General features: G+C 42.1%; 1 protein-coding gene across 4 annotated transcripts in view; it reads right to left on the bottom strand.

Annotated features, from left to right (window-relative positions):
* agap1 (ArfGAP with GTPase domain, ankyrin repeat and PH domain 1) overlaps positions 1–27,858 on the bottom strand; it is a 245,778-nt gene that overhangs the window by 13,578 nt on the left and 204,342 nt on the right. For all 4 annotated transcript variants that reach the window (XM_041782109.1, XM_041782110.1, XM_041782111.1 and 1 more), the window contains 3 exons: positions 13,578–13,732; positions 12,250–12,340; positions 9,514–9,736 (listed from right to left, as the gene is read on the bottom strand). In XM_041782109.1, coding sequence (XP_041638043.1) covers positions 9,514–9,736; positions 12,250–12,340; positions 13,578–13,732 — 469 coding nt within the window. The remainder of the gene's footprint in view (positions 1–9,513; positions 9,737–12,249; positions 12,341–13,577; positions 13,733–27,858) is intronic.

The raw sequence follows: 27,858 nt of genomic DNA, 5'->3' as shown, positions 1-27,858 counted from the left end.
CCTAAAAACCACAGATTGGATCGTTTGAATGACTTTTATACTCTTTATGTAGTCCAGAGGACGGCGGCCCAGCTGACTGACGTCCAGGTAATCTTAGCCAGCTCCTATCTGCTGTCATTAAAACTACGCCTCTTTCTACTGAGCGTCTACTTCCCTGAGGACACTTGCAACACCTGCAGTGGGTCACACATCAAGGAAAAAGAATGTTACATCACCTGAGTTCCATTCTTTGATCTTCCTCCTTGTTATTTAGCTTATTGTGTTTGCCCTCTGATCTATAAAGAAAGATCAGAGAACAGAACACTGGGGATGTAACATTTTTTTTCCCCAACACCTGAACAAGGTTGAACATGTAGAAAAAAGAATGTTACATCACCAGAGTTCCATCCTTTGATCTTCTTTCTTGTTTTTCGTCTTATTTTTTTTGCCCTCTGACCCATTAAAAAAAGATCAGAGAGCAAAAGCTGGGGATGTAACTTTCTTTTTTCAACAACACCTGCAGTGGGTCACACATCTAGGAAAAAAAAGAATGTTACATGACCTGAGTTCCATTCTATTGTTTTTATTTTTTCTTTCAACCCATAAAAAAAGATCAGTAAACAGAACACTGGGAATGTAACATTGTATTTTCACACCTGCACCGGGTCACACATGCAGGGAAAATAATGTAATATCACCACTGTTCTGTAGTTTAACTTCCTTTTGTTGATCAGAACAGCTCGTTTCATGATTTTGGGTTTCTCATTTCAGATTTAAATGCGTTAGCTGTAAACTACATGGGCCCCCCTTCTTTTAAATTGTTTGCAGAGTGGAATGTTAGGAAAGAGCATTCTATCACATTGCTATCTCCACTCATTAAATTCCTCTTCAGATGACATGGTAGGAGCTAACCTAACCTTTGTGTGATAATTTAATGAAAACGGATGAGTCTTTGGGCAGATTAGGGATTAAAAACGTGGATTCTTCTGGTTTATAATCTCCGTCCCCGGTTCCACAGAAACAGAGATCCCGCTCAGAGGAGACAACACAAACGGAGACGCTGACCTCCTGCGACAGACCGCCAAAGGTCGGTGTTTTCATGAGGACACGGGGAGCCCAGAGGAGGAGGACCTGGGCCCCCTGACCACCTCCCCTCTCTGCAGGCCAGGAGGCCAGATTAGCATCGCTGTCACCTCCTGTGAGCCCGTCCCGCTAACACGCTGCGTCAGAGCGAGCTGCGGCGGCCTCTGGTGCTGGTGTTACCGCCACACTCGACACATCATTAAAACAATGAGCTGCCGCCAACGAGCACGCCGCCAGGACGCCGAGCCTGTGGGCGCTGCTCCATGGGCAGCTCGCCCAAACTTAGCAGCCCCCTCAGCGGAGCATCAGCTGGGGCGCCGCACCGGGAGAGCACGCCAGCCGAGGTGATGACGGCTGACCGCGGGCAGGGAGGGGTTAATGGGAGCGTTTAGAGCACGGCGAGTCTTTTTGTGGTTTGATGAAAATACTCATCCCTGCAGCAGCGCCGTGGCACGGGTGGCGTTCATCCACATGGCGTCCTCATGCGGCCAGGGACAAATGTCAACAAGTATCCACGCTGGCAGGATGTGGGCGTGGCTACAGGATCAAACTAAAATGATGAGCAGAGACAGGATCTCCACAGAGACTCTGATAGTAATGAGAGCCCGTCTCCCCGCCATGGAGGGGGGGATAAAGAGATGATGACAACAGTTGAAGATGGCGGGCTCGGCCTGTGTGAGCTCCACTCTGTCACAGATCTCATGGATGGGGGCGTCGCCCTGCAGACAGGTGCCGTCTCTTGCCACATAATTCCTCCCTGCTCCTCTCACCTGTCAGCTCCGACTAGAGGGAGGAGGGAGGAGGGAGAGTAATGGAGGTGTTTAATTCTTACAGCCGTACCAGAACGCCTCTCCTTCCACTTCCTGTCTTTCTTTAAAATGGAGACTTTCACTCCTCTTCATCTCTGATTCTTCAACATATGTCTGCTCCTTTCTGTGTTCATCTTCTTTTTCCCTCCCTCTATGACTGTGTTTACATCATACCAAGTACAGTGCCTTTTCATTTTACCCTCTGCCTTTACAACAGCCGGCTGCTAAGAAGCATCCCCACAGCATGATGCTGCTGAGAAGCATCCCCACAGCGTGATGCTGCTGAGAAGCATCCCCACAGCATGATGCTGCTGAGAAGCATCCCCACAGCGTGATGCTGCTGAGAAGCATCCCCACAGCGTGATGCTGCTGAGAAGCATCCCCACAGCACGATGCTGCTGAGAAGCATCCCCACAGCATGATGCCGCCACCACCATGCTTCCCAGGTCTGTTTGTGGTGATGTGCAGCACTGTGTTAGGCTTGTTTCAACTGCCTGAAAGTACACTGACCTTTGACCCTGAATCTGGGAGAAAACAAAAAAAAAAAATTGTTTTTCCAAAACAACCTGACGAAAATGAAACACGTTTTGTTTTGATGTTTTTTGTTTTTATGCTCTGATAAGTCAAAAAGGGGAAGATCAAAGAATGGAACACTTCTAATGTAACATTCTTTTTGTTGCAGCAGGCGACACACACTGGAACAAAGGAATGTTACATCAGCGGTGTTCTGTTCTTTGATCTTCCTTTTTTGATAAGAAGACACAACAATAAAAAGAACCTTTTTAATTATTTTTGGAAAAAAATGCAACAAAACAAAACAAAACAAAAACAAAACAAAAAACAAAGAAAAATGTGTCTTTGTTTCCCATTTTTCGTTGGATGAATGCCAAAGTGTTTCTCCTCTTTTTTGTGTTCTGATTAGTCATAAAAGGAAGATTAAAGAACAGAAGATTGGTGATGTAACATTTTATTCCCCCATTGTTGTGATTTGCTGCAGGTGCTCTGAAAAAAAGAATGTTACATAGACCATGTTCCATTCTTTGATCTTCCTTTTTGATCAGAAAACAAAAACAATAAGATATAAAACAAACTGTTCTTTTTATTCTTATTAGAAAACATGGAGCACAAACTTTTTTGTTTTTTGTTTTCCATTGTTTGATTCCAGGAGTGATCTATAAAAGTATCATGTCTGAAAGAAGACGGGTTTTCCCATGTTTTATTTTCTTGTTTTTTTTTTTTGTTTTTTTTTTACATGAATTTTTAAAGGCCTGTTTCTTTGTTCGGAATTTTTCAGGTTCTAAATCTGTTGGCCATAAAATACACTGACCTAACAATGACAAGATATCATATACCTGCTTGTGTCTGCATGTAAACATCATATACCTGCTTGTGTCTGCATGTAAACATCATATACCTGCTTGTGTCTGCATGTAAACATCATATACCTGCTTGTGTCTGCATGTAAACATCATATACCTGTCTGTGTCTGCATGTAAACATCAGATACCTGTCTGTGTCTGCATGTAAACATCAGATACCTGTCTGTGTCTGCATGTAAACATCATATACCTGTCTGTGTCTGCATGTAAACATCATATATCTGTTTGTGTCTGCATGTAAACATCATATATCTGTTTGTGTCTGCATGTAAACATCATATACCTGTCTGTGTCTGCACGTAAACATCATATACCTGTTTGTGTCTGCATGTAAACATCATATACCTGTCTGTGTCTGCATGTAAACATCATATATCTGTTTGTGTCTGCATGTAAACATCATATATCTGTTTGTGTCTGCATGTAAACATCATATACCTGTCTGTGTCTGCACGTAAACATCATATACCTGTTTGTGTCTGCATGTAAACATCATATACCTGTTTGTGTCTGCACGTAAACATCATATACCTGTCTGTGTCTGCATGTAAACATCATATACCTGTCTGTGTCTGCATGTAAACATCATATACCTGTCTGTGTCTGCATGTAAACATCATATACCTGCTTGTGTCTGCATGTTAACATCATATACCTGCTTGTGTCTGCATGTAAACATCATATACCTGTCTGTGTCTGCATGTAAACATCATATACCTGTTTGTGTCTGCATGTAAACATCATATACCTGTCTGTGTCTGCATGTAAACATCATATACCTGTCTGTGTCTGCATGTAAACATCATATACCTGTTTGTGTCTGCACGTAAACGCTCTCATCTCCCTGCATCCCTCCCTGAAATCTTCCTGCATGCCTCCCCTCTCTCTCCCCCTCTCCTGGACCTCCAAACAGGCCCTAATTGGGAAGCGGTGTGTGGTGTGGGGGTGCAGACCTTGACAGACAGGAGGTCAGTGTAATTGCTGCTGGCCATATTTAACATTAAGATAATCAGGACATTAATTACCCTTTGGATCATTAAATCAGCCACTTGCAAAATGAAATTTCGGCCTCTATTACTCACTTGAGAGACCACGAGGGGACGGGTTTTTTACATCCATCAGACCCCCCCGTCCTCACCCCTCCTCACTCCCATTCCTCCAGCTGCCTGGACAAAGCCTCCCCCGGCCTCGTCACACCTCCACCTCCTCCTCTTTTACAGCTTCTGTCTCACTTTTTAAAACGCAGGGATGAGGAGGATTTCTGCAACGTTTACAGAAGACCAGCACAGTGGATGACATCACAAGCCTTTAATCTGTGATGTCAGAAAGACTGGGATAATGGGAGGTAAGCCACGCCCACTCCCTCTTCCTACTGTCCCTAATCAGCCACAATCATTCAGTCTACGCTGCTTTTGAGATCGGATTGTTAGCCATAATGTCAGAACCATTCTAGGTAGACTAAAACCATGAGTGATGGAATAGCTTGAGTTAACACAACTTAATTTGCTAAAATATATATATAAATCATATTAAAGACATGCGTTCATAACTTCTCCACTGAACAGCACTACATTACCCACAATCCTTGAGTGTCACAGTGACTTCATGATTGGCTGAACCCTCTTTGAAGTGGGAAACTTCCACATTCAGTCCACATTCAGCTGCTGTTAGAAGTGAATTTAGCTTTTTAGTTGTTTTATTTTTGCTAAAGACAGGTGGTTCTCAACTGGTGGGTCTGGACCCTAAAGTGGGTCAGGGAGCTGTTTTCAGTGGGTCGCCTTGAAAGTAGAAATATTGGAAAAAGTCTGTGATTTACAGACGTACATCTATGCTCTTTTTGACCTTAGTTTTACTGGAAAAATGTTTTATTACGAGATTTGTTTCATCCATGCTTCAAATTCCAAAAGTTTTTGTTAAATAATTTCAATGGCTGAAAATGTTTTAAAAATCAGTGGTGGTGGTCAAGAGGCTGGAATATAATAAAAAAATATAAACATTACTTTTAAAAAACATGGTTTATTTGTAATCCTGGGCAACAGCACTACATTACCCACAATGCTCTAGCGTAATAACATCACTTCTGATTGGTGGAACAGGAACTACAGCTGTTACTAGTGAAGTTAACGGTTGTAGAAAAGTGGGCGGTGACTGTAATGCTCTGTGGTGAAGACAGATGGCGCCAGATTATTGTTGACATCATGTTGATGAACTCTGGTCTTTCTGGTCTACTGCTGACTGCTGCTTATTCTCCCATAATCCCTCTGTTCTAACCCTGGGTGGCGACCTGTCTGCTGTGTATTTAAAGGTGTTAAACTCTGACTCGGGCAGCTGTTGGTCGTCTCACGGCTTGATTTGTATTTAAGAGCAGCCGTGAGTGAACGTAGCCCGGCTGCCTCCACATATTATTTCATAGAGCCTCAGTGAGTCCATAAAGCTGTCATAAAAGCTCCACGCCTCCAAACACGGCAGCGTGGGTCGCAGCGACGGATCACAGACGGACAGGGAGGAAGATGAGGAGGAGGAGGAGATGTGTTACCATTCAACAATCAAATAAATACCTGCGTGTGAATTCAACCGCTGACTAAACAGAATAAGCTGCTCTACAGCTGCTGGAACTTTATTTATTTATATAACAGTAAAATGATCACAGCTCAAAGGATTGTGGGTAATGTAGTGCTGTTGGCTGAGATTGCAAATAAACCATGTTCTTCCTCTAAACAAACTCTCACCTTTGTCGCTGACTTGATGCTCTGTCCTCTCTCAATGAGAGACTGAAGAATGTTGTGGCTGATTAGGGACAGCAGGAAGGAGGTAGTGGGCGTGGCTTATCCTGACATCATAAAGACATTAAAGACTTGTGATGTCATAGAAGAAGCTCAGCTGAACTCTTCAGTCCTCCATGTTTGTTTTTGTTCTAAAGTCACGTTTTATCTTACGTCTCTGTGAGATCTCACGTCTGTGGAATCTGGGATAATAATGTTAGAAATGAGCTGAAACTGCCCTCAGATCTGTGGATTTTAAAACTGAATAGGATAAGAAAATTGTCAAGTATGTAAAAATGCAAAAGTTGACTCTGGATGTGAATTTAACAGTAATTTCATATAAACCAGAAACCAAATAATGTTTGAGTTAAACCTGCAGATTATCAAAGCTTCCTCTGAGTATTTTAGAGTTAAAGAGAGGGAGACAGAGCCAGAGGAGGAGGTGAAACCACAAACAGCCAGCCACTTAAGGAATGGACTGATAAATACTATTGACAGAGGATGGGGGAGGAGGGGGAGGGGGGTGAGGAGGGGATGAAGCTGCAGCCGAGCGTTGCAGGTTAATTGAGATAATATTGACCTCGTCCTCTAATCTGTGCTGGGGGAAACATGCTTCACATTCATAAATAAATAGGAACATGAGCAACAATAAAAGCATTAGAGCTGTGACGGAGGACGGCTAACGGCACGTCGATGAGCTCGCATCACTCACTGAGAACGACCGTGGTGAGGAGACGCTGGCGAGGCTGAGGGCCGCTGTTTCCACGAGTTTGATCTGCATTTATTCACCATTAGACACCCAGAACTAATACAGAGAACACAGAAGTGTTCAGATTCAGTCAGAAATACTTCAGTGTTTAACACTGGGCATGCAGCTTTAGGCAACAATTATTGCCAACATACAGTGCACGGTGCAATTAAACTCTCACACAAGTCTGAGCTGCACAAAAACACTGATGATAACTCTAATGGGACTGCTGCCAATGTTTCTGTGCAACTGTGCAGGTCACCAACCAAGGTCCTGATGTGTTCATGTGGAAACGGACAGACAAACGGACAGCAATCCTCTGAGCAAAAGTCTGCATTGGACAAAAAGATTGGCAACAATTACATTTGCAAGGCTTAACAAGAAAGCAGAAGTGTAAAAGAGGGCAACTTTTCTGTTTTCAACAATGCAATAAAGAGACAAAAGGGACTGTGAAAATGGGGAGGGAAAGGGCCAGAAAACAGCAAAAATGGGTGAAAATTGACAAAAAATGAGTTACAGGTAGCAAAAAATGGACCAAAAGTGGCAAAAACGTGGCAAAAAAAAGAGTGCAAAATGGGCAAAAAGCAGTCAAGAGTGGTAAAAATGGGCAAAAAAAAAGGAAACAAGTGATATTTAATGGCAAAAGGTAGCTTAAATGGGTGAAAAATGGTGAAAAAATTGTGAAAAAAGGGCAAAAATAGGATAAAAGTGGCAAAAAGAAGTGGCTACAATGGGCAAAATTAGGAAGAAAGTGGTATTTAATGACATAAGGTAAATTAAGTGGGTGAAAATGGGAAGAAAACTGTGGAAAAGGGCAAAAGTGGGATAATAGTGGTAAAAATGGGTAAAAAGTTGCAAAAAAGGTGTCAAAATGGGAAAAAAGTTGGGAAAAAAGTGGTATTTAATGACAAAACGTAGCTTAAATGAGCAAAAATGGGATGAAAATGGCAAAAAAAAGGCAAAAAAGGTAAAAAAAAAAAATCAGGAAAAAAGTGGTATTTAATGGCTACAAATAGCTTAAATAGATGAAAAGTGGCAAAAAAATGTGAAAAGGGCAAAAAAAAGTTTCCCAATTTAAGGTTTTCTGGGGGAATAATATTTAAATTTAAGTCATAAAAGAGCCACAAATAATCATAAAAGAGCCACACGATGAGTATCACTAGTATATGTGGACAAAATTTACAGTCGATATGCTGACACAGGCCAAATTATCGGATGTCTGATCAGCAGGAATTTTGATATCTGTCGATACCGATATCAGGCCGATAATATCGTGCATCCCTAGAGGCAACTAAGAATATGATGAGAACAGATTTTTATCCTGAACAGATCATTTGTAAAACTGTGAGATTATTTCAGCAACATTCAGACAAGATTTACAACCAGAGTAGTTGAGATAGAGTGAAAGCAGCAGTCTCTGGGGTTCTGTCTGTCTGTAAATTTCTTATTGAGTTATAAACTTTAACTCTTAATTGCGATATATCTATAGTTAAGTGTTTCTCACTTTAGTAAAACTAAAAAGAACCTGATAAATCTGCAGAAAAAACAAAGAACATAAATCATTAAGATGCAGAATAAAAACTCATCCTTGTGTTTGTTTATGTGGTTGAATATGTGTTTGTGTGTGCTTCTGCACGCGCTCAGTGTGTGTAGTGGGAGTAATTATAAGGTGCTTCTGTTGACTAATGAGTGTGGGGGGTGAGTACAGGGGGGAGGACGGGGAAGTCGATCTTTATGCGGATGGCAGTCAGCTCTAATTTGTTATGATGGCTGCTGGCTTCAGTGAGCTGCACGGGCCGATAATTACACACCGAACCACACGACTACACACGCACACACACACAACTACACACACGCACACACACAACCACACCACTACGGATCAACACCAACGTCACGCTAAAGTTCACAGATTTGTTACTGTCCCTGGTCGACCACGCTCAGAGCGAAGGATTGTGGCTTTTCTGTCAATATTCAAACACCCAGACACTGAAATACTGCCCCCTATCTGCAGCTGGACACAGAACCTTCTGGAATATGACGAAGACTTTTCCTTCAGTCTAAAAACCCACAGGAAGAGGAAGCACTGCTGGAATCACCAAAATAAACTCCAGATCCAGTCTCAGTGTCTGAGTCAGAGAAAATTACTCTCTGATTGCACTAAAAGTCAGTTTCCAACATTGCACCAAAGACTGAAAAAGCACTGCTAAAGTTGTGCAAAAATGTTGGCAACACTGCAGTTTCCAACATTTACCAAGGAAGGAAAAACACTATGGAAACTGTGCAAATTGTGTTGGCAACACTATTTACATGGTTGTACGCAACATTTGAACGAAATTTCAGCCAGAAGCAAGAGATTTTACAGTCAAATTGCTTGAATACGTTGACAACATCTGGATGACATTTTTTTACTTACAGAGCCAAAGCACTGCTGAAATTGTGCAAAAATATTGTCAACATTTTCATCCAAAAGAAAGACGAATTCTTGTGAAATTGCATAAATATGTTGGCAACATTCAGAGGACAATTTGTTCTGAAAAAACCTGTTCAATTTCTAAGTAATTATTGGGAGGTTACAGTTTCCAACATTTCACCAAAAAGAGTAAGAACTGCTGAAATTGCGCTAAACTGTTGTCAACATTTGGACAAAGTTCTGAACCAAAAGAAAGAAAGATCAGAGTTGAAATTGCGTTAATATGTTGCCAACATTCCAGCCTTACTTTAACCCCAGAAAAGAGAAAAGTGGTTCCTACCTGCTGGCGTCCGGTCCCGGTTTGAGGCGTCCCTGAGCGTTGACCTCCCACACGCTGTTGGCGAGCTCGTTGCCGATGGCCGACATGACCCTGATGAGCTCCAGCGGCCACTCGTCCAGGTCCAGGGAGCGGACGCGGGACAGGTGAGTCCCCAGGTTCCTGTGGATCCCCGAACACTCGATGCAGATCAGAGCCCCCAGGTTCAGACTCGCCCAGTCCGGGTCTGCAGGAGACGAGGCAGAGGTTAGGAGGACTAGGTCTACTCTGTAAGAGGTTCCTGATCCTCAGGTTGTTAGAAACTTTTCTTTAAAAACAAGCAAAACTCCCCTCAGATGTCAAGTAGGCAACAGATACGGTGTTTAGTAAACAGAAACAAAGCCACTCAGCAACCAACGGAACAACGAGAGTTGTCGCAATTTCTCATTTCAGTGAGATTCTGGTAAAAATGAGACGACATAAACAAAATTCCTGTTTTTGGTTTTAGCTCTTTAGAAGGTGAAGGAAATTGCCACACAGCGTCAAAACTGAACAAAAAGTTCACCTTTAGTTTTTGATGGTTGTTTCCTCTCTAAAGCAACATTGCCAAAATATTAAGCCAGGGGTGTCCAAACTCTGTCCACTGAGTGCCACAGAAATATATAAGGGGGGTGGGGCCACATACAGAAATATATAAGGAGGGTGGGGCCACATACAGAAATATATAAGGAGGGTGGGGCCACATACAGAAATATATAAGGAGGGTGGGGCCACATACAGAAATATAAAAGGGGGCGGGGCCACATACAGAAATATATAAGGAGGGTGGGGCCACATACAGAAATATATAAGGAGGGTGGGGCCACATACAGAAATATATAAGGAGGGTGGGGCCACATACAGAAATATAAAAGGGGGCGGGGCCACATACAGAAATATATAAGGAGGGTGGGGCCACATACAGAAATATATAAGGAGGGTGGGGCCACATACGGAAATATATAAGGAGGGTGGGGCCACATACAGAAATATATAAGGAGGGTGGGGCCACATACAGAAATATAAAAGGGGGCGGGGCCACATACAGAAATATAAAAGGGGGCGGGGCCACATACAGAAATATATAAGGAGGGTGGGGCCACATACGGAAATATATAAGGAGGGTGGGGCCACATACAGAAATATATAAGGAGGGTGGGGCCACATACAGAAATATATGAAGAGGGTGGGGCCACATACGGAAATATATAAGGAGGGTGGGGCCACATACAGAAATATATAAGGAGGGTGGGGCCACATACAGAAATATATAAGGGGGCTGGGGCCACATACGGAAATATATGAAGAGGGTGGGGCCACATACAGAAATATATAAAGAGGGTGGGGCCACATACAGAAATATATAAGGAGGGTGGGGCCACATACAGAAATATATAAGGGGGCTGGGGCCACATACAGAAATATAAAAGGGGGCGGGGCCACATACAGAAATAAATAAGGGGGTGGGGCCACATACAGAAATATATAGGGGGGTGGGGCCACATACGGAAATATATGAAGAGGGTGGGGCCACATACAGAAATAAATAAGGGGGGTGGGGTCACATTCAGAAATATATAAGGAGGGTGGGGCCACATACAGAAATATAAAAGGGGGCGGGGCCACATACAGAAATATATAAGGGGGTGGGGCCACATACAGAAATATATAAGGGGGGTGGGGCCAGATACGGAAATATATGAGGAGGGTGGGGCCACATACAGAAATAAATAAGGGGTTGGGGCCACATATAGAAATATATGAGGAGGGTGGGGCCACATACAGAAATATATAAGGAGGGCGGGGCCACATTCATACATCTCACCACCATGTCAAAGTTAGTAAACCAATCTAATGTTGGTTAACATCTGGTCTGTGACTGGATATACTTAAATTGCTAGTTGATTGCTGACATGGCAAACGGCCAATCGTTTTGAGGATTCTGGGGAGGCCAATCAGATTTCAGGGGGCCCCAGTCAGCTCTGGCTACCACTGGCCCCGCCCCTGCAACATCATTGGTGCGGCTATTTGCTGCTGTAATCCCTTAGGGCGTTATAAATCAAGATATCTCTATGAATTTGGTTGCCAGTATTCTTACTATTTATAGCATCGTCTCAGTTTAGTCCTGAAAAAACAGCCAGAAATCCTTCTGTCAAAATTTTTGTTTACAGTATTAGCATGGTAGCACTGCCTTGTGCTGAAACTAAGAGGAATAATACAGTGTAGCACAAGTTTCACACTCCATTAAGGGCCTATTGAATGCAGGCTCATTTTTGATTGGCCACATTTGGCCCCCAGTCCATAGTTTGGACACCCCTGTGTTAAGCAAACAAAAGCCTGTCTGAGTTGGTTTGCAATTATTGTTGTGATTATGCCTCTCCAACATGACATAGCTGATGTTTTTGTGTGATTTTTGATTTATTCCTTTCCACTGAAGCATTGCCAATATTCATGCAATTTAGACGGCAGAAGATTGTCTGCAATTTCTGCAGCTTTATTCCTCTCCAATGCAAAGTTGCCTATGTTTAGAGCCATTGAGACAGCATGCTGGTATTTGCCTGCAATTTTTAACTGATTCATTCGTCTCCAGTGTTTGAGATTTGAACAGCGTGCTGGTGTTGGCTTGCACACTCAGGAATGCTTTGCTCTGAGCGTTTCACACAAACACTGATCCAGGTATGTGGCAGCAGCAGGTGACTCTGTGATTGGTTGTTTACTCACTCTGAGCCTCACAGTCGGCACAGCGACCGTTTCCTCTGATACTCCTGATGGACTGCAGCGCCATGGCCTCCGTTTGACTCGTCAGACGAGACTGGAAGAAGAAAAGAAAACTTCATTTCACTCTGACTTCCCTCTGACTTCACGTTTGTTCTACAGAGCGTGTGAACGTAGCGGGAGGTGGCTTTTCTATTAACTCATCATTGTGTCCTGATGCGTCCCAGCTGTGTCCTAAAAGTGATCTCCCAGATCACTGAAGCTCAGATTTTTATTGTTTTTATATCAAACTAACTTATCAAACCCTCAGAAACACACAGACCTGACAAACTGATGCTGTTCCTGACGCTGCTGCTGTTTCAGGCTAAACTCAGAGTGAATGAAGAACACAGAAAACAAATGGAATAAGGGCGGGGGGGTGGAGAGCTAGGCTCTGAGAGCCTGAGGCATAAACACGGCGGGCTGAGAGGTTCAGGTGGAAAATGGCAGCAGAGAGCCGCAGTAATCACTGTTTTAATTATGGGAACCTCAGAGTTAGTGAGGAGGAAGGAGGCCGTGAGGTCCTGGAATAATCCTGCTTTCATTCCTGATGATTTCAGGACGACGACTCCAATAACAGCTTTAAAAGTCATCAGCACTTCCAAGAACGGCCATGAGGGGGCGTAGAGGGGAGAGCTTTCTGGGGCCCTTACACATGGGGGCCAATGGAGGGTCAGTAAAATCCTGATTAATAGTAAAGTTAAGCTGGGATAAGCAGGTTTTACTTTTAACCTGAACAATAATCTCTCTGATCAGAGCAACAAATATGACTTTTATCTATCATTATTTAAAAATATCAGGATGTAAACCTCCTTCCTTCAAACAGAATTACCTCTAGTGAAGAAACTATGGATGGAAACACTGAACTGAAGCATGAGGAAAGTAATGTTTGAAACCAGGGCGTAGAGGAAACTGAGACAACTTTATTACATATCTGCTGAATAATGCAGCAATGGGTGACGAGTTAAAAGTGGTGAGAAAAGAGGAAGAATGGGTGGAATGTGGCAAACAAGGTGGCTAAAATGGACTATTCGAACGGACCCTGAATGATGTTGTGGCTGATGAGGGACAGTGGAAAGGAGGGAGTGGGCGTGTCTTATGCCCCCTCCCTCCCAGCCTTTATGACATCATAAAGACGTTACAGACATGATGTCATCAGAGTCATCTCTGGGCTTTAGTTCCTCTTTAAGTCTCTAAAGTTTTATTTTGAAAGGGTCTATCCTTCACTGATGGATGTTTGAGACTCTCCAACACAGACTTTAGTGAAGTAATCTGAAATCCCACTCATCTCTCACCTTGTTCTTGCTGCTCTCACAGGACTGCAGGCTGGCGAGGATCTGGCTCTCGATGACCTGCACCCAGGCGTCTCGCTCTTCGTACGACGTGGCCTCGAAGTGCCACGTCTGCCCCGTCAGAGACACGATGGTGAACTCAAAGTTCTCCTCTTGTTCTGTGGGAGAGAGAAACAGTAAAAAGCTGTAGGAAATGAGACAAAAACAGAGTACAGCTTTAAAATCAGCTGTTTGGTCCACGCTCTGATCCACAGTCCAGTGTTCTGCCGGTCAGCTGATCAGATCAATCTAAATGCTGACCTCTAAGAGAAAGCTTAGAGGTCAGAAAGCCCTTCAGACCTTTCACTGTTCATCTCTGCACATAAAGGCATGAAAAGCCTGAAATCTATCTCAACAAAGGGACGAGTCTCGATCTGCCAGCTGTGTCCACAAAACAAGAAGAACAACTTCTAAACAGCTTGGTTTTAAACGGAGAGTTGCAGAAATCAAACAGGTCCAAACTCAAACTCCTGACAGAAAATCCTCCTTCTAGTCTCCCCTTCATGATCGAACCTCCTGGTTCAGTCTGAAAGACACCTGTTCTCCTGATCCGACCCCTCCTGACCTACGTGACCCCGTCCCCTGAAGCCAGGATGTCACCCAAATTACCCCGCTGCCCCACCGAGGGGTCAGTCATTACAATCAGGGCCTGCTGCAGGGGGAGCACATGGATCAATTACCCAGAACCCCCTCTGAGGTTAATGGGACAATCAGGATTCAATTAGACTGAGCGAGTGAGCGAGTGGCTGACTAAAGAAGCACCCAACATTTCTTTACAGCAGGGACTCCTGAGTGGGGCCCCTCAGGAGGGCCCCGCTAGGCACAACATGATCCACGAGTTAGGACAGGGGAAAAGGCTGGGAATGATGAGGAATATTCAGCAACACCTCCAACACTCCGCAGCTTTATTTCAGTTAGAATGCCAAGCCTTTACAGGATGACATCTTCAAATGCAAGGATGGAACGTTTTATAAAATTCAAGTTTTGTAAAGTTTTGTAACTTTACATGCATGCTCTAACATGCAGCGTGTTCTCAGAGGTTCTGTTGAAGTTTTGTAAAGTTTTGTGTCTTTACATGGGTTAAACATGCAGCATGTTTAGAGGTCCTGTTGAAGTTGTGGAGCGTTTGTGCACATTTGGAAGCGTTTACGCTCACAGAGAGGATGTGAAGGAGCAGCTCAGAGCCGGTATCATCACAGCGACACATCAGACAACAAGCAGCTTCTGTTTACCATTAACCCTGAGAGGAGGGAAGACAGGACGCTTTATCAAAGGACAGCCTCCAGCACCCTGTATCATTCCCAGCATGCCTCAGTTTCTGCTGCTGTGACCCCAACAAGTAAAGACACAAGTAGAAGTGCTGTTTCCTGAATGTAAAGACATAAAGCTCTACATCTTTACTCTCTGAGACGGCAGATTTCATTGTCTGTAATCACTGCTGACACTTTGAGCCGAGCGGTTCAGGAAGCAGCAGTTTCCTGACGAGAGCCGTGAGAAGATGAGAGGTTTAATCAGACGGAGAGCGGTCACGGCCGGCCCGCGAGGGAACGACCATTTGCTCTTCCTCAACTCCAGTCATTTGGCTAATTGGGAGCGTCTCAGAGCACCGGAGCTGAAGTTCCCCTCCGGCACGGCTCGGGATAATCAATGGACTCGTCTGAAGAGAGGACGGGCGGGAGGAAAGGAAGGATGGGAGAAGAGGAACGTAGGGAAGAGAGCGCCGGAGGCTTGACCAGCGGCTCTGAGAGTCTGACACTTTAAGGAGAAAGAAACCAAAAACACCTTCACTGACTAAAGTTTTCTTTCCTCCTCATCGTTCTCATCTTTGCTCTGCTCCAGGCTGACGATGAGCTAATTAAATCTGTTTACAGGCTGGTGATTGGCTCAAGGTTAACCAGACATCTTCTCAGAGTTAGAGGCTCATTCAGCATCCGTTCACTACTAGAAATCAGTGATGGAGAGACTGGTTAATGAGCTTTATTCTACAGCAGTTAGCAATGTTTTCACCTGAATAAAGACAGGCAGATCTCTGAGGGTAGGCTCAAAGTGTGCGAGCTTCTCTTAAATCATTGGGATTGCTTTGGATGTCCTCACATCTTTCTGAGAGAATAGGGAAATAATCTGTAGAAAAAACAACAAAGGCCACACCAACGGCAGAGTAAATTTTCAAACCCAGATAAATTCTTAGTAGCAGGATGTTCCACGTGTAGATGGCTGTCATGAGAGAGCCAGTGTGACAGCCATAGAAACACTGGATGTTACTTCAGACACCGCAACATAATGAAGCATGAATTACCCAAGCACCTAGCCAGTTCCATCTGCTTTTACAAAAGGTGTCAAACCATGGCCTACTATGTGGCAAGATATGCAGGGAAAAGGCCCCAACATCCCCAGCTTTACCAACATTCAATCCTCTGCCTTTGACAGAATCATCCTTTAAAGTTTATCAAACACTCTGTCCTTTCCTTTGATGATGTCATCCTTTAAAGATTATGAAACATTCCATCCTCTGCCTTTGATGCTGTCATCCTTTTAAAGCTTATAAAACATTCTATCCTCTGCCTTTGATGAAGTCAAACTTTAAAGTTTATATAATGTTCCATCCTCTGCCTTTGATGTTGTCATCCTTTTAAAGCTTATAAAACATTCTATCCTCTGCCTTTGATGAAGTCAAACTTTAAAGTTTATATAATGTTCCATCCTCTGCCTTTGATGAAGTCAAACTTTAAAGTTTATATAATGTTCCATCCTCTGCTTTTGATGAAGTCAAACTTTAAAGTTTATATAATGTTCCATCCTCTGCCTCTGATGTTGTCATCCTTCAAAGTCTATAAAACTTTCCATCCTCTGCCTTTGATGTTGTCATCCTTCAAAGTCTATAAAACATTCCATCCTCTGCCTTTGATGTTGTCATCCTTCAAAGTCTATAAAACGTTCCATCCTCTGCCTTTGATGATGTCATCCTTTAAAGTCTTTAAAACGTTCCATCCTCTGCCTGTGAAGATGATGCTGTAGGTCACTACTGCTTCATAAAAAGTCAAACCCAGCCTCCAACACTGGCCAGTTTATCGTTGTACCAGGAGTAAGTCCAGCTTCCAGTGTGTGGAGGACTGTAGAGCTGTCTGCTCTACCAGCTGAGCTAAACCAGCATTAAGAATTGGTGATTTTAAATATTTTCCTCAAAAAATTTGATAAATTGAACCATAAATTTAAGACTATAAAGCCAGGACTGACGCCAAAGTTTGCAGCCAAAGCTGATTTTCCAAGCTGAATTCTTGCTGTCAGTTTTCTTCTTTATGCATCAGAAATAAAAAAATGCAACTAAACCCTAACAAATCCTGCTGCTAAACATGCTACAGATCCACCTCCATCATGGTCAGACTCTGGTAGTTAGACCTACATGTGGAGAAAATTAAGGACCAGTAAAGATCTTTAAATGCGAAGGATCTCCTGGAAGTGGTAAACTTTGAGAAACCAAAGGTTGAGGAGTTGGTTCCATTAAAATAAAGATATGTAAATGTGTGTAATGAAGGACAAACTGTACATAACACACAGACAATCATCATTTTCCCGAGTGTATTTGGAGGCTCCTGGCTCTCCGTTCTAATCGACAGCCCACCCATCAAGCGCCGGTCGGGCCCCGCGGGTCAGGAGCAAGAATCCCATCATAATTAAACTCCCATGATCCTCTGTTTTCAGGGGGTGGAGGTTTGGCTGCTTGACAATTATGGAAACCAACAATCCAGAAAGGCCCTGCCTCCGCGGCGGCAGCGTAAATTAAATGCTGTTTCGGGATTTAAATGCTGTACGCTGACCCAGCACAGCGAGACGGCTAATGAATAAAATGAGGGGGAATCAGGCCGTATAGACGGAGAACTGCAGATGGTTTTACTCTAGAGCAAAGACGAGGAAAGTAAAATATGATCACATCCAAAGATTTACTTATCTCTACGTTTACATTCACCAAAGATAGAATAACAGCAACAAAGCCAGTAATCATACCTCACCTATCTCTATGTTTACATTCACCATAGATAGAATAATAACAGTAATAAAGCCAGTAATCATACCTCACCTATCTCTATGTTTACATTCACATAGATAGAATAATAACAGTAATAAAGCCAGTAATCATACCTCACCTATCTCTGTTTACATTCACCAAAGATAGAATAACAGCAACAAAGCCAGTAATCATACCTCACCTATCTCTATGTTTACATTCACCATAGATAGAATAATAACAGTAATAAAGCCAGTAATCATACCTCACCTATCTCTGTGTTTACATTCACATAGAATAATAACAGTAATAAAGCCAGTAATCATACCTCACCTATCTCTATGTTTACATTCACATAGATAGAATAATAACAGTAATAAAGCCAGTAATCATACCTCACCTATCTCTATGTTTACATTCACCATAGATAGAATAATAACAGTAATAAAGCCAGTAATCATACCTCACCTATCTCTGTGTTTACATTCACATAGAATAATAACAGTAATAAAGCCAGTAATCATACTTCACCTATTTCTGTACGTTAATTTGGGCCATTAAACTCCGATTTGAAGGCATGTTTCTGCCTGTTTTTTCTTCTTTTTTTTTCATGCCACAAATAGGAGTATATTTAACTGAACATGTGAGAAGTGTGACACGGAAAAGTTGGCGAGACCTTGTTACTGTTGCTAAAAAATTAATGCTCTTGGATGAAAGAGAAGATTTTTCACCTGTTCCACACACCTTTGCTTAAGTTGCCAACTATGGCCTACCGTTTGGCAACATTCTCCACCAACATGCTGTCCTCTGCCTTTGATGTCAGTCTTTAAAGCTTAAAAAACATTCCACCCTCTGCCTTTGATGATGCCAGTCTTTAAAGCTTATAAAACATTCCATCCACTGCCTTTGAAGATGATGTCATCAAAGCTGAAAAAACATTCCATTCTTGCCTTTGATGATGTCAGTCTTTAAAGCTATAAAACATTCCATCCTCTGCCTTTGAAGGTGATGTAATCAAAGCTTATAAAAACATTCCATTATCTGCTTTTGATGATGTCAGTCTTTAAAGCCTGTAAAACATTCCGTCCTGCCTTTGAAGATTATGTTATCAAAGCCTATAAAACATTCCACCCTTGCCTTTTGCATGGAGACCAGTCTAGGTCCCCAGTTGTGATTCCAGTCTGTCCAGTACCCCAGGAGATTAATTATCTTTATGTGATATCAGCATTACCAGCATTAAAAATCATGGATATGCCAAAATGAGGGAGAAAAGCAGTTAAAGGGGTTCAGCTAGCCTCTTAGCTCATTAACACTGACCACAGAGAACTAGTCATTGGGGCTCAGGTGTACACGGATCCAGGCCCAGGTCTCTTGTGTGAAAGAGTTCCATCTAAAGACACTTCTGCATCATCTTACGTCTGAACCTGGAGGCCCCGTCTTCTCTCCAGCATGTGTAATCAGGATTAAGTCTATGTTTGTGAGGACAAACACTCACATGGCGGGTCGAACGCTCTGTTTTGGTAATTACTGCCAACGCCCTCGGCTACTGTGGGCGACATTCTCACGGAGAGAGGTGGCAGCGAGGCAATTTGTGAACTCTGACACGGGTAACCTTTAGCAGCAGAAACAGAACAAACCAAATCTACAGCATTTACAAGACGCGGGGCGAAGGGGGGGGGCGTGCATACAATCCTGTCGTCAGGGGTGTGAGGTGTCGAGGCGGCCCAGCATGGCGTTTGTGTGTGACAGGCAGGACGGTAGGTGCAATGAGAGGGGAGGCGTGAGGGAGACAAAAGGGGGCCCGGGGAAACACAAATTAAAAGCCTTAAATGTCACCGCACACAGTATTGCTTTGCGACACAGGTCATTACACCCCATATTATTCTCAGCCTTTTACAACATTAATAACCTGGAAAATATTACAGCCGATTGTTCACTAGTCTCCCTGAAAAAGAAATATGGAGCCTGAGTCCTGAGCAGGGACGACAACGGTGGGACCAGGAGCAGAATCAGGACTGATCCAAGAGATTTAGAGGGTTTGTGGCTCTTCAATGTGATGAAACACAGAGAATCTGACACTTAAAAACACCCAGAATATTCTACACCAGAGTCTGTCTTCACTGTGTTGGTCCATCTAAACTTCAACATGATGGCAGAGCACACTCAACTTCTTTTTCTTCCTCTTGTGGTCATATGACCATCATGACCCATCTATTATGACAGAGCCAAAAAAGAGCCATTCATTGACACTCTGTTTGTTTTTAACATTTGCTGGAAAGTCACCAGTAAACACGGTAACAGTATAAATTGTAACACTGAGATTTGCTAGTGTTTATGTTACCACTTTCAAAGCATCTGTTGTTGCTACAGAGTGTAATGTTTTACTCTTCATAAACTGATCAGCGGGTAACCGAAACTGACATTTTAGGCTCACTTAACTTTCCTTGTACAGAATTTGCACTACACAGTCATGTGTACACTGATGGCTAGAGTATTTTACAGCCTTCAGATTTTAAAATCAACAAACAAGCTGCTTCCCAATTACTATTCAAAAGAAGAAAACAAAAAGGGAAAAAGGTGCACTTTGTCCAGGCATTTATAATTTTATAAACAAAAGTTAAAAAAAAAAAAAAAAAGTTTTTCCTTCCATCTTTATTTGTTTCGGTTTTGTTTCTGTTTTTATCTATTTAAAAAGAAATTGATTAAAAAAATCTTACTGTGCTCTGATCAAAAAGAAAGATAACAGAATGGCACACTGATGATGTAACATTCTTTATTTCTGTATGTGTGACCCTCATGAGGTTTTGGGGGAAATAATAGAATGTTACATCACTGGTGTTATTTTTTTTTATCTTTCAATCGTTTTTTCAAAAACAAAAAGACAAATTGAAAACATTTTTTTCTCAGTTTTTTTGGTTACTAATTTTAATGAACTACCTTAAAGGGCCAAGGGAATTGTCCCAGTGGTTTTTCTCCTATTTTTAAATGGTTAATTGTAAAAAATCTTAACCTTGATTTTATATTTCTCAATTCAGATAAAAAAATCTGTTTGCCTTAAAATTCACTGACCAACAAATAAAAAACAATTTTCTTTTAGTGTTCTAATACAAAAAAAAAAAAGAAAAAAAGAAAAATCAAGAAATGAAACACTGGTGATGTAACATTCTTTATCTCACAACTCTTGCATCAGGTCAGACATGAAAGAAAAAAGAATGTTACATCACCTGCTTTCTTTTGTTGCTCAGAACATAAAAACAGTAAGATCTTAAACAAAACTTTTTCAGGTTTCAATTTATTTTGAAAACAAAAAATGGAAATAGGAAACAGTTTGGTTTGAAATTCTCTCATCTCAAACGTAAAAAAAAAAAAAAAAAAAAAAAAACTGAACTGAAAAAAATGTAAAAACTTACTGTTTTTTGTTCTGATAAAAAAAGTAGATCAAAGAACACCAAACACCTGCAGTGCATCACACATAGTGGAAAAAAGAATGTTACATCACCACTGTTCCATTCTTTGATCTCCCTTGTTTGATCAAATGATGGTTACCAGTTCTTTCACTACTTCTTGTTTTTGGCGTGCCGTAGAAGGCCATGGCCGTCACTCTCACTGTGACATCAGCTCCAAAGGTCCAATCAAAGCAAAGACACATCAAACTGTGCAGGCTAAACACCACCCAAACACACATGCTGCCTGCACGCATCCTCCCTGCAGGACGGGTGTGTTTGTTTCATCAAACCCTCACAGGTGAGGAGGGCGGGGCAAAGGGATGCAAAGAGGGGAAATATGCCACGACAGACAGGTCAGGTGACTCAGGCAGGAAGAAGACAGGCCAACATATCGAGAGAGAGGCACTGATTTGGTGATTTGTGGGTCAAAAGAAGTTGTGAGAAGCTGACTGGCTCTAAGTATTGCCTAATCACACTCAAGCTTTAAAGCATTAAAGCGCCACCCACTGGCAACAGGAAGTGACTGTGGGTGTCCTCTAACTGTTACTTCAGAATTTTGCACTCAAGTCCTAAATATCTGCCAATAACACAGACATGTTTTATTTAAGGGCACCTCCCCGCTGATGGTGAGCATTTCAATATCTCGCCAATTTCACAGGAAGTTGATGTAACTCTCATATGAAGCATCAGATTTGCTTCAAATCTCACAGGTATGATCAGGGACAGGTCCTCTACACATTCAAACATTAATTTCACACTAAAGCACAAGAGACTCCCTCTTCATTCATTTCGTGGTTTTGCTGTAGTGCCACCTAATGGAGGAAGCCAGGGACACCTCTAACATAAAACATCCCAGTTTCTTTAAATTTTTCATGATAAAAAAATGAGTGCTGGCCTGGTCACCTCTGAAATCTACCAACTTGCTTTGTCATAGCGCCCCCTACTGTTGACGGCCAGTGCTACCTCATATTCAAAGGGCAATACTCTCACGATTGTTGATATGGCTGGGACCCTCCAGGGCTGCTTGCAGTCCCTAGTTTATTTTTGTCCCCTAAAAATGAAGTGTGAATGACCTTGCCTTCTGCAGTCTAATATCAGCAGCTGAGGATTATGGGTAACGTAGTTATTCAATCACTTGTCTGCCTCTCTACAGTGGATGAGTTTTATCCCATGTTTTTTGACTCCACAAATCACTGATCACGGCTCTCTGGGTGACACTGGGTGCACGTTTGACCAGCACAAGGTGCTCCATCCTTCAGTGGGCGGGGTCAGAGTGGGTGGGCGGGGTCCACCACAACATTCCTTTATGTTTTACCTTCTGAGTTGTGGAGACTGTTGGTGTAAATGCTGCGAAGGCTACCAACACGATTTAGTTTCCACGCTTTACGTTTGGCTGCGTCCCCCGACGGCAGGAAGAGGGAGGAGGAACAGGAAGTAGAAAAGAAGAAAACAAGGATCGAGGTGGAGCAGAGTGGAGGAATCAGACGACATGAAGAAGAGAAAAACAGAAACAGTGGAGAGTCAGATGTAAACAGCAGTGTTCAGGTGGCTCCAGAAATTGCAGAGGGGCCAAAACGCACAAAGTAGGGATGATGGGAAGTTTGCAACATAACAAAAGAGACCAGAAAGGCAAGAAAGTGCACCAAAAAACCCAACCTCATGAAAATGCATCATAAATCCCTCTAAGCAGCAGAGAGGCACAAACAGGAAATGTAGCCATGCTGGTTATCTTACCCCTGAGATATTCTACAGATGTAGACTTGTCTGCAAAAACCAGATAAATATGCCTTCATCATATCCCTGTCTATTTTGGCTAAAGATGCATATGGCTCAAGGTAAAAACAGGCGAGCCCTCTATTCTCTAGATTCTCACACAGCGCCACACTGGCAGAGCTTTTGATTTATTCTATTTCTGTCTTTTTCTGCTTTTAGTACTAAAGGAAGAGCAAGAAAGATGTGCAGGAAGGGAGCCACAGCTCACGTTGCAGCTTGGCTACACATGTAGAGAGGGAGCCCCCCCATAGAATCATAAATAAAGCGGTCAAATGAAGGCGTGTTGGGTGAATCGTTCGTTTAATCACTATGGTGGTTCTGCTGTACCTGTAGGATTATTTTTGTTGCAATGTTGTAATTTAAGACGTCTCTGACTGTTTCCGCCCTGAGTTTCAGGCTCCATGTTGTCTCTAATCCTTCCTGTGGTGTTTCCATCTCCCTCCTCTTAAAGCTGCTCTTAAACCAAACGCTGCTCTTAAACCAAACGCCGTCTTGGTAATGTTTCCTCCCCTGGGGCTACTGGGAGCATTTTACACGGCAGCAGCGCGTGCGGCCGATGAAGTCCGGTCGACTCTTTAAATGTTACTCTGCTTGTTTCCCTCACCGCCCCTCCTCCTCCTCCTGCAGACGGCGAGGCGTGTGATCGGCGAGAGTTTATCGTTTAAAATGAAACACAAACATTAAAGCTGCTCTCAGCTGTGGAGGCGATCTAAAAAACACATTATCATTTAAAAAATGAATCACAGCCGCTTTAAAAAGGTCAGTGGTTTGAGCCCAGAGAGAGGAGAGAGAGCGATCCTGCTCAGAGAGGAGTTAAGTCGTCTTAAAGTCAGTTCTCACATTTTCATTTGGCTCATTGTAATCAGTATTTTTCTTTACTATATCTTTAATTCAGAGTAAAGACAAAATGTTTTAACCATACCACAGCCTGATCCATCAGTAACAAGGCTATGTCAGAGACGCCTCACAACTTTTCATAAGGTCTATCATGGCTCATTTTAGGGCTGAGCAAGTCATCAAATTTAAGATTAAATGCTAGTCCGTTTTTTAAATCAGAGAAGGTGCAATATATCTTTAACATATAATTGGTGTCAAATACCAGTTTACATTTTATTACAGCAGAAATGTCACGGAAATGTTCAATTCAAATCATTCTTATTAGAATACTGTACACAAAATCCTACTTCTGTTACTTTTAAACTTGTTCTTTATCAAAATAAAAAATTAAAATAGATTTAGGTTATTTTCAATATGATGATTTATTTCTAAAGAAGAGGATCAAGGCCATGGGAGTGTTTTTTCCCTTCTTTTGAGACACAACTTTTAGTTAATTTCAGTGAAAAAAAAAAATCCAGAATTATTTCTTAGATTAGAACCAAAATATTGAGATCAAAGTCAGAATACTGAGATCAAAGTCATAACTCCCACATCAAAGTCAGATTTCTGAGATCAAAGTCAGAATTCTGAGATTACAGTCAGAATATTAAGATCAAAGTCAGAATTCCAAGATCAAAGTCAGAATTCTGAGAACAAAGGCAGAATTCTGAGATCAAAGTAAGAACTCAAAGATCCAAGTCAGAATCCTGAGATCAAAGTCAGAAGTCTGAGATCAAAGTCAGAATTCTGAGATCAAAGTCAGAATTCAGAGATCAAAGTCAGAATACTGAGATCAAAGTCAGAATACTGAGATCAAAGTCAGAATATCGATATCAAAGTCAGAATTCCAAGATCCAAGTCAGATTTCAGAGATCGAAGTCAGAATTCTAAGATCAAAGTCAGAATACTGACACCGAAGTCACAATTCTGAGATCAAAGTCAGACTACTGAGATCAAAGTCATAATTCTGAGATCCAAGTCAGATTTCTGAGATCAAAGTCGGAATTCTAAGATCAAATTTAGAATTCTAAGATCAAAGTCAGAATACTAAGATCAAAGTCAGAATTCTGAGATCAAAGCCAGAATTCTGAGATCAAAACCAGAATTCTGAGATCAAAGTCAGAACTCCAAAATCCAAGTCAGATTTCTGAGATCAAAGTCAGAATTCTAAGATTAAAGTCAGATTTCTGAGATCAAAGCCAGATTTCTAAGATGAAATTCAGAACCCTTAGATTAAATTCAGAATTCTGAGATCAAAGTAAGAATTCTGACTCTTCAAGTAGCTCCCATCCTCCCCACTGCATATTCACTTTAAAAATTCCAAATATTCAAATCAATAATATTTAGATTGTTTTCATTATTCATAATTGTTCAGCTCCAGTTTGCTTTTCCTTCTTATTTCTACATCTACATTATGTAGTTTACAGAAACTGACTGGTGAAGGTAAACACTAGTTCTGTGAGACAGAACTACAAACATCCCTGCCTTTACCAGTCAGTTGGTTAGAACAGGGCACCAATGTTTATGGCCCTAAGATCATTTAACCTAACACAGTGACCATCTTACAGACAAAAACTCCATGGCATCAGACTTCACTAAAACCGTCACAGAAATTACACTGAAAGATTCCAAACATTCCGCCTTGACTCTCTCCTCACTCAGGTATCTGTCAGACCACCTGGACTCTCATCTTCACTGAGCCTCTTTGTTTCCACCTGTTTGACCCCCGTTGACCACGATTCACCTGTGACAGCGCACAGAGACGATCATCCTTATTAACCTGACCATTTTTAACGGCTTTAAAGAGCCACAGTCCACCTGCTGAGGGGAGTTTTCTGGTCCAGGAATCAAAGAACAAACAGACAAACGTGATCCTGCTGATAGCTGTGTGTGGCCTCTTCAAACATCTGTGTCTGAGGTCAGGTTTCAAAACTTCAGGATCAACAGAGGGTTCAGAAAGCAGTTAGTTAACAAGAACATGGGCTTCAGGAAAGAGGATGAAAAATGCAATCTTAATGATTCATCTCATAAGGTAAAGCATGATGGTTCAGTCATGCATCCTGCTGATACATACGGCTGTTATGTTGTCTGTAAATATCAGCAGAAATGTTCATATCTGTGTCAGGATAGGATTTTACTCTTATATTTATGCTCCTCTATCAAGGATCTTTAAAGTCTGTATATGAGGCAGGAAATCCTCATTAGAATCCCCACATGAGGGCAACTTCATATCAGGCATGCTTGGTTTGTACGAAACATTTGGTACCAAGACCCAGTATGACATAATCTTGATGGTATGCAATAAATACTGGCATGCATTTGGTAAATGTGATGTTATGAATTCTTCTAATGAACGAAAAGCAACCCATTGTTTTAGGTTCACCCAGCCTCACTCAGAGAGAGGGGAACTGTGGCTCTCAAACAGGAGCCAGATCTTAGAAACTTGCTATAACATGGATGGTCTGTGAGGAAAACCCTTTAACCACGATAGTGGCCAGCTATGGTTGGGGTAAGAACCCCCAAATCCCCAGCTTCACCAACATTCCAACCTCTGCCTTTGATGAAATCATCCTTTAAAGTCTATAAACATTCCATCCTCTGCCTTTGATGAAAGCATCCTTTAAAGTCTATAAACATTCCATCCTCTGCCTTTGATGATATCGTCCTTAAAGGCTATAAACATTCCATCCTCTGCCTTTGATGAAATCATCCTTTAAAGTCTATAAACATTCCATCCTCTGCCTTTGATGATATCATCCTTAAAGGCTATAAACATTCCGTCCTCTGCCTTTGATGATATCATCCTTAAAGTAAATAAACATTCCATCCTCTGCCTTTGATGAAATCATCCTTTAAAGTCTATAAACATTCCATCCTCTGCCTTTGATGACATCATCCTTAAAGTAAATAAACATTGCACCCTCTGCCTTTAATGATATCATCCTTAAAGGCTATAAACATTCCAACCTCTGCCTTTGATGAAATCATCCTTTAAAGTCTATAAACATTCCAACCTCTGCCTTTGATGAAAGCATCCTTTAAAGTCTATAAACATTCCATCCTCTGCCTTTGATGATATCGTCCTTAAAGGCTATAAACATTCCATCCTCTGCCTTTGATGAAATCATCCTTTAAAGTCTATAAACATTCCAACCTCTGCCTTTGATGATATCATCCTTAAAGGCTATAAACATTCCGTCCTCTGCCTTTGATGATATCATCCTTAAAGTAAATAAACATTCCATCCTCTGCCTTTGATGAAATCATCCTTTAAAGTCTATAAACATTCCATCCTCTGCCTTTGATGACATCATCCTTAAAGTAAATAAACATTCCACCCTCTGCCTTTAATGATATCATCCTTAAAGGCTATAAACATTCCATCCTCTGCCTTTGATGAAATCATCCTTTAAAGTCTATAAACATTCCGTCCTCTGCCTTTGATGACGTCCTCCTCTTAAGAAAATAAAACATTTAATTTAAATGGTCAGATGTGTAGTTCAAACAAAAACACCCTGTTTTAAAGAAAGCGCTGAAAAGAAAAAGGACATTTTCTCTTACAGTCTGAATTCGTGCCCATGTGCTCACTGTGCGGTCCTACCTGGGGGAGCTCGGCCTCAGAGGGCGGTTCCCCCTCATGAATTACCCCGGGCCTCGCACTGACACGGAGATACTTCACCTGCCCGCCCGGCGTGACAGGCGGCGAGCCGACTGAGCGCGCTCAGTGCTTAATGGCTAAATTGGGAAGACTGTTACTAATCGCTTATTGAATAATGAAAGTGACACAGCTGATAAAAGATTTCAATAGGCTGGATTATTTATAATATTTCACTTAAGCCTCTCTGGCTGAGTAATAGGAGGGCGAGTCTGAGGCGAGGAGGAAACGATCAAACAGGGGACAGCGCTTGGGTCTGAACCTGTCATATTAATAGTCTGTGCAGATACAACAAAAAGGAATAAGAACAAGAAAAAGGGTAAAATAAGGAAAAAGGAAGAAAGTAAACAAAGAAGGATAGGCAAAAGGAGGAGAGATGGAGCGGTGTGAGCGTCTATCTGTCACCCCTACACTTCCTCCGTCAGCTGCTTGATGCGTCCGTGATGGAGAGAGCAACATTACACATCTGCTGCTGCCGCCACAGCTGTTCAA

Source organism: Cheilinus undulatus, linkage group 24 (genome assembly GCF_018320785.1).
Source record: "Cheilinus undulatus linkage group 24, ASM1832078v1, whole genome shotgun sequence".
Classification (NCBI taxonomy): domain Eukaryota; kingdom Metazoa; phylum Chordata; class Actinopteri; order Labriformes; family Labridae; genus Cheilinus; species Cheilinus undulatus.
This window is presented reverse-complemented; position numbering and strand designations above follow the sequence as displayed.